General features: G+C 41.8%; 1 protein-coding gene and 1 non-coding gene across 2 annotated transcripts; one reads left to right on the forward strand and one right to left on the reverse strand.

Annotated features, from left to right (window-relative positions):
- Positions 1-3723: 3723 nt before the first annotated feature.
- On the reverse strand, positions 3724-3829 carry LOC116124617. The gene has a single exon (XR_004127233.1). It is a non-coding gene; the product is annotated as a small nucleolar RNA R71 (small nucleolar RNA).
- A 2505-nt stretch (positions 3830-6334) lies between these two features.
- Positions 6335-10779, forward strand: LOC116124425 (the record flags this gene model as incomplete). The annotated part of the gene is made up of 5 exons (XM_031410145.1): positions 6335-6579; positions 6694-7405; positions 7703-8380; positions 9833-9970; positions 10045-10779. Coding segments are annotated over 5 exons (2508 nt in total), but the record flags the coding sequence as incomplete, so codon positions are not given.
- Positions 10780-11519: the final 740 nt, after the last annotated feature.

Consider the following 11519-nt stretch of genomic DNA (forward strand, 5'->3'; position numbering starts at 1 on the left):
TTGCCTCGTCTAGAAGGTGCTGAACCACTTCATGATTGCCCCGTCTCAGATCATGCCGAACGGTTGGAGGTTGCTCATGGCTCTAAAGGACCTCTGTGTGAGGAACCAGGTGATGTTTGGGCTGCACGAGCTGTTGTACTCTTATTTTCTAAAGGAGAACGACAAAGAGAAGGGTCGATATCTGATAAACCTTAGGCATGATCGGTCTCATCTAGTGACCGACCTTCGGTCTAGTGACAAGAACTGGAAGGACTGATACTTCTTTGTGAGGGGTCAGGCCGTCTTTAGGGAGAGAGGCTAGGGTGATATTCCAAGCAGTTGACGAGCTACTGGTGAGATCCTTATCTTTTTTTGTACTTTGATTAGTGAATCTTATTGTATTTTTTGCTTACAGAGCTTGAGTACAATCGGGCTGGGCAGAGCGAGGACGGCTTGGACGTGCAGACCCAGAGGGTGCTAGACATTCTGAAGGCGTAGAGGGATTGGCAAGTAGTATTGGCAGAGGCCAACCTTAGGACCATCTATCTCTGGGTCAGAGTAGAGGCGATTCAGTGAGGTATTCCCTTCCTTTCTTTGAAGCAGACTTGGGATGTGCTTCTGACTCGGTACTGCAATCACACTATTTATAGTGAGTCAAGGCTGAACCCACTAACCGTTGAACAGTTTGCACTTGCAGAGACACTGATGAAGAAGTTGACCGTCCCCAGCACGAGTGAGTCCATTGCCCGACATCAGGAGAAGAGAAGGAGGGAATCCTCGGCCAGAGAGAATAAGAGAGTGGAGGAGGTAGTGGCGACACCACCGAGTCGTCAGCCCGTCGCTAGAGCCTAGTCATCCTAGACTGTGGTCTTGGATGACGAGACGAAGATGATCACTTTCAAGTTTCCAACTTCCACGTTGACCTACTTTGATGCAGCTTCCATGAGCAAACTAGCTGACTCGTTCCTGTTCCCGACGGATGAGACACGTTAGAACCAGATGGCCGCAGTCGCAGCCGCTAACTGGGGGGTATCCTGCGCTTTTCAGGTAAGGAAGGAGTTTTGTCTTATTTTGCTCATCACGGTTTGTACTGATGTAAATGTTTTGTTTGTGCAGGCATTCACGAGCAGTCTTCATTTGAGGAAGTCTGTAGTGCCGCAAGAGAAGAGGATACATCATGTGTCCAAGGCAAACACTAGTTTGCGCCAAAGAGAGACGGCAGCCCTGAAGGCCGAGCAGGAGAGTCAGCAGCTGTTAAGAGAGGTCGAGCATGAGCTGGAGAGGTTGAAGAGTGAGTTGGCTGAGAAGACTACAGAGGTTGAGTCCCTCAAGGAGCAGTGCCTCACTATTGCAAACGATGCCATCATCAGGGCCCTAGGAGAACTTATGCTTGAGTACAAGATCGGGAAGACTGCTCACTAGGATCCGAACGAGGACATCTAACTCATGCACGAGTTGCTAAAGGAGGGAGTTGAGCATACGGAGTAGCAAGTTGACGAGCAGATGCCCGATCTTGCTAGCCAGCCGTGGCCGTTGATCACTGAAGATGTGGGTGTCAAGGCTGCTGGGATGGGTTCTGGCGGTGGAGACAAGGTGACTGAGTCAGAGATGGAGGAGATGACTCGCATTGAGGATGCTTAGCTTTGTTTTCCTTCTGCTTATGTATTTTGGGGCCTGCGAAGCCCTTTTTCTTGGTCACGTGTGTGATAATCTGTGAATTATATACTTTTCATTATACCTTTTTGTCGGATTTCAGGTACTTTCTAGTGCATTTTGACCTGAATTGTTCCTTAATTCGTTACTTTTCGTATTTCAGGTTAAAATGGTCATTTTGAGCAAATAAGAACAAAATTGGATATTTTTGACTCAGAAATTAGCGGATCTTAGAAGATAGGAGAGTTCCGGAGCAGGATAAAGCACGATGAAGCTTGTTTCCAAGGACGAGCACCAAGAATCGAAGAATCAAACGAAGAAGCAAGCGGAGTGGCAGTTCTGTAATTTCAGGAACTGGAGGAAGCTTCGCCCCGGCGAAGGAAATGTCTTCGCCGCGGCAAAGTAAGCCAGAGACAGCTTTTCTTTTTCATTCTTCGCTGCGGCGAAGAATTCTTCTTCGCCGTGGCGACAGTCACTTATTCCAGTTTTGTTAAACGCATAGTTTCGTGCTGTGGTGTTTGGCTGGGTTATTTGGACGAAGATAAAAGAAAAACTTAGTCTTTTTGCCCAGGGGCTGGAGCTTTTTAGGGTTAGCCGTTTTTACACTTTCCTTAGAGTAAAACTTGGAGTTTTTCGGATTGTTTAAGGGAGAAGATTCAGATTTTGACTAGAAGATTTATTTTGGGGAGATTTCTTATCTTTCATCTCAGTTTCATTATGTTTAACTTGTTTATTTCTATTTTTCGTTTTTGTAGTATTAGTTAGCTATGAACTAACCTTTTAAGGGTTAGGGTTTTGATTGTAGTTGGATTTTAATGGGTTAAGTATTTGATTGTTTTATTTTCATATGAATGTGCATGGTGTGTGTGTTACTCTGAATTTTTAATGCTTTATATGATGAACTGATGAGATTGAGAAATAATTCATGTTAAGCTTCTTGGGTAAAGCCATTATAGTATGGATGCTAGAGATAGATTCAAGAATTTATGAAATCATATTAGGACTCTTTTGCTTAATGAGTTTGGAATTATTGATCTTCAAATTATGGGTGCGGAAGGTTAATAGGGATGATAGGAAACATAGCCCGAGAGTATGTTTAACACATTAGCGAGTTCGATTTACAACCATTGCATATGATGTGAATTTAGTGTAATTTTTAGGTTTAACCCATAAAATTAAATGAAGTCAAAACCCTACCCGTTTTGCTTGAATTGATATTCCGTGTTTTCATATTGCTGTCTTAATAATTTAATTCTTAGTCTAAATTTCATTGTCTTTTAATTAAAATTTACTCCCACAATCCAAAGTTTTCGATTGCTTCAACTAGGTAACGTTAGGAAACTTAGTGCTTGGCCAACAATCCTCATGGGAACGATATCCTATCATCAATTTATTACTTTATGCGACTAGTGCACTTGCTATACATTGCATGTTGTAGTAAACACGCATCAAGTTTTTGGCGCCGTTGCCGGGGACTGTTTTATGTTAACATTGAGTTTTTCCTTAAGTTTAGCTAGTTGAAGTTTTAATTTTTGTTTTTAATTTTCATTAGAGTTGTGATCTCACTTTTCTTTCACTTGTGTTGTTCAGTTTAGCGAAGAGCAAGACGTCAACAGTTGTTCCTGTTGACCTTGAGCTTGAGAGGACTGTAAGAAGATGTAACAGAGAGAGAGAAAGAAATAACCCTATGCAGAACGGAAGAAGTTGTGTTGAAATGCTGAACAAGAACAGAACACTGAGGGAATTTTCAGTTCCCACAGTGAAGGAAGTGGGTCAAGTATTACTAGACCTACAGTACAAGCAAACAACTTCGAGATCAAGCCGGCAATCATCCAGATGATCCAGCAGTCGGTTAGATTCAACGGTGATTTGAAGGAGGATCCGAATCAGCACATTGCAAATTTCCTGAAAATTTGCGACACCTTCAAGTCAAATGGAGTGTCGGATGATGCTATATAGCTACGGTTGTTCCCATTCTCATTGGGAGATAAAGCAAAGGGGTGGTTAATGGCATTACCACGGGAACAATAACAACATGGAATGATCTAGCACAGAAATTCTGACCAAGTTCTTCCTCTAGCGAAGTCAGCGAAATTGAGAAATGATATCACATCATTTCTACAAGATGATGCCGAGTCGTTGTACGAGGCTTGGGAGAGATACAGGAATTAATGAGGAAGTGCCCACATTATGGTTTGCCAGTTTGGCTTCAAGTCCAAACATTTTATAATGGTTTGATGGGTAATGTGCAAACCATGGTGGATGCAGCTTCAGGAGGGGCCTTGCAGAATAAGACACCAGAGGAAGCGTATGAGTTGCTAGGTTTTGGCAAGCAACAACTATCAAAGACCGAATGAGAGAGTTACAACAAGGAAACCTTCGGGTCTTCATGAAGTTGATGCTTTCACAGCCATCTCAGCCCAACTCACTGCACTTCAAAACAGTTGGGAACTATGCAGGTAAATTCTATACAAGCACCTCAACTACATGTGAATTTTGTGCAGGAAACCATGTGAGCAGCGAGTGTCAAGTGGGAACACATTTGTCGACATCTTCATCAACGAAGCAAGTGAATTACTTGGCCGGAAATCAGAGACAACCGAACAACCCATATTCCAACACATATATTCGGGTTGGAGATATCATCCAAATCTAGCTTGGGGAAATCAGAACAACAAAGTAACCAATGGAGCCAGAGAAAAGTTCCAAATAACCAACCAGGTGGTGACAAATCAACCGGGAGATCGAGAGTGACGAAGTTGGAGGACATGTTTGGTAAATTCATGCAAGAGACTACAGGTTTCATGAATGAGACGAGGACAAACTTTAGAAACCAAGAAGCGTCCATTCGGAATCTTGAGGTACAGATGGGCTAATTGGCGGAGAAGCTGAATGATAGACCGCAGGGTTCTCTACCAAGCATACCGTAACCAACCCACGTGACAAGCAAATGCCATAATTTTGAGAAGTGGGACAGTTTTGGAAGAGGTAGGCCACACTACCAAAGAGGTGGAGCAACCGGAAAGGAAGATTCTGAAGAGAGAATTGATGAAGAAAACATTTGTGAAGAGAAACCAGGTGATTTGGGGGAAGAGAAAAAGCAAAAGAAGAAGGAGAAATTGCCATTCCCCAAGATACTACTAGAATTGGCACATCACAAACCACAGTGCCTTTTCCTCAGAGATTGAAGAAAAAGAATCAGGATAAGCAATTTTCAAAGTTCATTGCAATTTTTAAAAAATTGCATATTAACATTCCTTTTGCAGATGCGTTACAGCAAATGCCGAGTTATGCGAAGTTCCTGAAGGAAATCCTTTCAAATAAAAGGAAGTTAGAAGATGAGGAAACGGTGATGCTCACGGAAGAGTACAATGCCATCATCCAGAAAAAATTACCCTCGAAGCTCAAAGATCCAGGGAGTTTTACTATTCCTTGTGTTATAGGGGATATTACTTTTGATCGTGTTCTATGTGATCTAGGAGCTAGTATAAATTTGATGCCCTTTTCTGTTTTCAGAAGATTGGGAATTGGTGAAGTGAAGCCAACGACCATGTCGTTGTAACTAGCGGATAGGTCAATAAAGCACCCGAGGGGGATAGTGGAAGATGTTTTGGTGAAGGTGGGGAAGATAATTTTTCCAGCGGACTTTGTGGTGTTGGACATGGAAGAGGATAAGGAAATTCCTCTCATATTGGGCCGACCATTCTTGGCCACGGGGAGAGCACTGATTGATGTGCAGGAAGGAAAGTTGCTGTTGAGGGTTCAAGATGAAATAGTAATTTTCAATGTTTTTGATGCAATGAAGTTTCCGTCTGAATTGGATTCATGCTTTAGTGTCGATGTGGTGGATGAACTTGTTATAGAATCCATGGAAGATAACACCCTTGAGTTACCTCTAGAAGCTTGTATAGCCAAATCAAAAACAGTAGAGGTGGAAGAATCGGAAAGTAATGATTGTACTAGGATGTTAGAAGCACTTCAACCGATAGAGGAGAGTCAAGATATAGAATTTGAGGAGTTTGATTTTGACAAAGAGAGGGCAAAGGAAAATAATGAAGAAGCTCCAAGGCTTGAACTGAAACCTTTACCGCCTCACCTCAAATATGTCTATCTTGGAGACTCATAAACTTTTCCGATGATTATTAGTGCAGATTTGAGTGCATTAGAGGAAGAAAGGTTGATTAAGGTGTTGAGGGAACATAGACTAGCAATTGGATGGACAATTTCGGACACAAGAGGTATTTCGCCATCATTTTGCATGCATAAGATACTCATGGAGGATGATTTTAAGCATAGGGTGCAACCACAACGGAGATTAAATCCTTCGATGAAGGAAGTAGTGAGAAAAGAGGTGGTGAAACTCTTAGATGCGGGGATTATCTATCCTATTTCTGATAGCCCATGGGTGAGCCCGGTACAAGTGGTTCAGAAGAAATGAGGGATTACGGTAGTGAAGAATGATAGTAATGAGTTGATCCCAACAAGGACGGTAACGGGTTGGAGAGTTTGCATTGATTACAGTAAACTGAATGAGGCGACAAGGAAGGATCATTTTCCATTGCCCTACATCGATCAGATGTTGGAGAGGTTGGCAGGACATGCCTATTATTGTTTCCTAGATGGGTATTCAGGATATAACCAAATTGCCATCGCTCATGAGGATAAAGAGAAAACGACCTTCACTTGCCCCTATGGCACCTTTGCTTACCGAAGGATGCCATTTGGGTTATGCAATGCACCGGCAACATTACAAAGATGCATGATGTCAATCTTTGAAGACATGGTGGAACGGTTTATAGAAGTCTTCATGGATGACTTCTCAGTTTTTGGCTCATCATTTGATAACTGTCTAACAAATCTATCTCTTGTTTTGCAGCGATGTAAGGAAACAAACTTGGTGCTGAATTGGGAGAAATGTCACTTCATGGTGCAAGAGGGAATAGTGCTCGGGCATAGGCTTTCCAATGATGGGATTGAAGTTGATCGGGCAAAGACAGAAGTGATTGAGAAGTTGCCACCACCATCAAATGTTAAAGCAGTCAGAAGTTTCTTAGGGCATGCGGGGTTTTACAGATGCTTCATCAAGGATTTTTCTAAAATCTCCAAACCCCTTTGCAATTTATTGAATAAAGATGTTGCTTTTGACTTTAATGATGACTGCATGCATGCTTTCTTAACTCTGAAAAATTTATTAGTATCAGCACCTATTATTGCAGTTCCCGATTGGGGACTGCCCTTCGAATTAATGTGTGATGCTAGTGACTTTGCTTTAGGGGTAGTATTAGGAAAGAGAAAAAATAAAGTGTTGCATGTAATTCAGTATGCTAGCAAGACACTCGTTGATGCACAATTGAATTACACCACCACTGAAAAAGAGTTATTGGCTGTGGTTTTTGCTTTTGACAAATTTTGTTCTTACTTGTTACGTGCAAAGGTGATTGTATACACGGACCATTCAGCACTCAAACACCTACTGGCAAAGCAAGAAGCAAAACCTCGGTTGATAAGATGGATTTTACTACTTCAAGAGTTTGAGTTGGAAATTCGAGACAAGAAGGGGTCGAAAAATGTGGTAGCTGATCACTTGTCGAGAATAGAGAAACCAATCAAGGGAAATGAGGAGGAAATGCCAATTAAAGAAACATTTACGGATGAGAAGCTGATGAGAGTGGAAGAAGCACCATGGTATGCGGATTTTGCAAATTATTTGTCATCAAGGGTGCTCCCAAGTGGTATGACGTACCAACAGAAGAGAAAATTTTTCTCAGATTTAAAGTATTACTTTTTGGAAGAGACGTTCCTATACAGACACTGTACTGATCAAATGATACGGAGATGTGTCCCGGAGGAAGAAATGGAGAGCATTTTAAGGCATTGTCATGAGAAGGAAGTAGGGGGCCATTTTGGGGGAGCTAGAACAGCAGCGAAAGTGTTGCAATCTGGGTTTTATTGGCCAACCCTCTTTAAGGATTTCTTTCGGATGATTCAAGAGTGTGACCAATGTCAACGGATGGGTAATATTTCAAAAAGAGATGAGATGCCGTTGAACAACATCCTGGTGGTTGACATTTTTGATGTGTGGGGGATTGATTTCATGGGTCCCTTTCCAAGTTCTTTTGGGAACACGTATATCCTAGTAGCGGTGGATTATGTGTCGAAGTGGGTCGAGGCAGTTGCATTGCCAACTAATGATGCTAGGGTGGTGATTAATTTTGTGAGGAAGAATATTTTCTCAAGGTTTGGGGTACCACGAGCAATCATTAGTGATGGAGGGTCTCATTTTTGCAATAAGCAAATGGATGCACTGCTGAGCAAGTATGGAGTGACACATAGAGTTGCAACACCCTACCATCCACAGACGAGCGGGCAAGTAGAACTGTCGAATAGAGAACTAAAGGGGATTTTGGAAAAAACAGTTAATGCCTCGAGGAAGGATTGGTCACGGAAGTTAGACGATGCTTTATGGGCTTATCAAACTGCCTTCAAAACCCCGATTGGTATGTCTCCATTCAGATTGGTTTATGGGAAGGCGCGCCACTTGCCGGTAGAACTTGAACATAAGGCATACTGGGCCGTCAAGCAGTTGAACATGGACTTGAAAGCCGCGGGAGAGAAGAGAATGCTAACTTTGAACGAACTTGATGAGTTTCGTCTCGAAGCATATGAAAATGCCCGGAATTATAAAGAGAAGACAAAAAGGTGGCACGACAAGCACATCCGAGTCAAGGCTTTTGAAGTTGGACAGAAGGTATTGATATTCAAATCTAGACTTAGGTTTTTCCCTGGAAAACTTAAGTCTAGATGGTCCGGACCATTCACTATTACGAAGATTCATGCATCCGGAGCAGTGGAAGTCACACATGAAGAAAAGTGCACTTTCACGGTTAATGGACAGAGGTTGAAGCCATACATTGAGGGGGTGATGAGTTGCAACTTCATTCCAATCCGGCTTGAATTCCCGACTTGAGAATTGAGAAAGTCGAGCTTTCGACTGTAAACAAGCGCTTCTTGGGAGGCAACCCAAGTGTTTTTAACTTTTTGTTTGTCAATTTTGGTTGTTGAATTTGTTAATTTCATTTTTTTTTTTTTTTTGTTTTGTTTTGTTTTTGTTGTTATGAATGTTTATAATAGTTTTTGGGTGTTTCAGGTGAAGTCTTGAGCCAAAAGAAGGTATAAAAAATTTCCAAACTTTGCCAGGGCGAAGAAGAATTCTTCGCCGCGGCGAAGAGACATGAAGAAAAAACAGGTAAGCTCCTGGACATTTTTGCCTCGGCGAAGAAAGTGAAAAAAGATTTGTGAAATTTTGGCTAAGGCATTTCGTCGCGGCGAAGAAAGCCTTGTATCCTCGAGAAGCTTTCGCCCAGGCGAAGAATTTGTCTTCGCCGCGGCGAAACCTGGGAATTTTCAGTGTTCATGAACGATGAACTTCGCCGCGGCGAAGATTCTTCTTCGCCGCAGCGACGAGCCGTTTCTATAAATACTCACTTTACTCTTCTCATTTTCACGCCGCCTTGCATTTTGAGTTGAGAGAAAATTTTTCAAACTTCCATCTTTTGCTTCCAAATTGTGTTTCCAACCAAAACTCTTACTCTACAACATTCCTAAACACCAAATCAACCCTTTTCAACAACAAATTTCATGAAAATTTCACAAAAAGTTTTGGATCGAAAAATTGGGGCTTTCTTATTTAGGTCGTTTCCAGTTCAATTGGTGGTGCAAACTCCTTCATATTGGTAAGATCTCGAAAACCCAAAGCTTTATTTAGGAAAATTTTAAGTTTCTAATCATAGATCTGAGAATTCTGTTGAGATTGACTTGAAAATTTTTGGGTGATTTTGAGTTGTGATTTTGATTGAAGAAGTGAAGTTTGTGAATTAACTGATTGTTTGGAATGTGGGTGTTGAGTTTTTGGAGTGTTTGTGTTGAATTGAAAAATTGTAGTTTGGTTGTTTTTGCAAGTTGAGTTGTGATTGTGTAGAATTAAGACTGAATTTTTGGGATTGAATTTTTGGATTAGAACTGAGTTGGAAAAATGGCTCCAAAGGTTAAGCAACCGTATAAGGGAAAGAGTAAGAGTAAGAGTAAGGGATAGAGTGTCGATAACCGGTTTGTGAACGATGAGGCCCGGAAAAGGTATGAGGCGGCCATTCAGAGAAGGGACAAAGGGATTATCCCAGAGTGCGGCTTAACCGCTACTCAGGCTCTTGATTGGAGTAGAGAGAGGCAGTGGGATATGTTTCTGCGAGCTCCTGATCAGTTGACTGTTGAGCCGCTGGTAAGGGAGTTTTATGCCAATCTCCCAGAGTGTAAGGAACAGACGGTTTTTGTAAAAGGGGAGGTGTGCCTTTTACGGCGAAAGAAATCAGTGATTTCTTTCATTTGCTGGAAATCCTCATTGATGACTACGTGCAGTTCAAGAGATCAGGGTTTGATGACGATATAATCCTTCCAGTGATTGCAAAACCGGGAGCAGGGTGGGCAGTGTCCAAGAAACAAAAGAAGACTCTTAAGGGCACACAGTTGACACCGATGGCTCGGCTGTGGCAATACTATATCTGTGCAAGACTCATGCCGGAATCGCACTACAGTACCGTGACTCGCGAGAAGGCATTGCTTCTATATTCAATTGCCACAAGGAAGAATATTGATGTGGGGGACGTAATTTATAACAGCATTAAGCTTGCAGCAAACCCGGGGCGCGAAAGTTACTGTTTCCCGCATCTCATCACAGCCTTATTCCTAAAAGCTGGAATCGAGGTTCAGGATGACGAGCAGCGTATTCATGCTGTTCCAACTTTAGATTCAGATTATTACAAGAAACACCTAGACCGAACGGAAGCTGCCCAACCAAGAGCAGGGGCGAAAAGGCAGAGAACGAGCCTGGACACATCATCCGGCTCCACGGGTACACAAAAAGAGATGATGCAGGAAATGATGGGCCTGATGAAATACATGAAGAGACGCCAGGATTGGATGATGGAGCGGACTGAGAGGATGCATGAATTGCTGACAAACAGCTTCAAGGAGCTGAATGTTGACACTTCAGCATACCAATGGGTTGACTGGAACTCGGATGAGTGGTTGGACTCCGAGAAGGACGAGGAAGATGAGGGCTCCGAAGAAGAAGCAGATGAAGAAGCAGACTGAACCAGAGCACCTGTTTTGTGTTATTTTTGTTTTTGTTAATTGTGTTCAGTTGAAACATTAAACTCAGTTTATTTTGGTTTTGAACTTTGTTTGTTTTGTTAGCTTTAGTTTTTGTTTTAATTTGTAGTTGTTAAAAGGACGAGATTAGGTTGTAAGTTTTTCAAGATTAGCTGTGAATTATGCTAACATAAAGGACACCACAGTTTGATTATTTTGACAGATTCTGGATGATGAAAAGTCCGACACCAGGTGTTCATTGTGGAGCGACAGTTCATGGATTAACCAGGGAGAATCCTCGTACCTTTATTGTTTTATTATTTTCTATTCCTGAGTTGTGCATAATGGAACATTGGGGACAATGTTATATTTAGTTTGGGGGTAGGGAATAGAATTAAAATCGGGTTTAAGGGTATATTGGCTGGAAACCAGTAACCGCCTTAAAAACTGCCTAGCAGTATTTGGCAACCTCGGGTTTAACAACGCCACGTACATCTTAAACTTGAAAAGAAAAAAAAAAAAATACAAAATTTGTGTTTTCTTTGTTAACTTTGTTTGTTTCGTTTTTGCTGATGATGAATTGTATAAATCAATGATGAGAATAAGGCTGTTGAATTTTTATTGTTGAGAAATGTTAAGCATTGCTTCAAGTTTTTGTTTATTGATTGGATTGTGATTGAGGTTTGTTGCCACCATTTTCATTTTTTTTCGGCATGCTTAGATTCATTTTATGTGGTTAGGTG

The sequence above is a fragment of the Pistacia vera genome, unplaced genomic scaffold (assembly GCF_008641045.1).
Source record: "Pistacia vera cultivar Batoury unplaced genomic scaffold, PisVer_v2 Contig1036, whole genome shotgun sequence".
Lineage (NCBI taxonomy): Eukaryota > Viridiplantae > Streptophyta > Magnoliopsida > Sapindales > Anacardiaceae > Pistacia > Pistacia vera.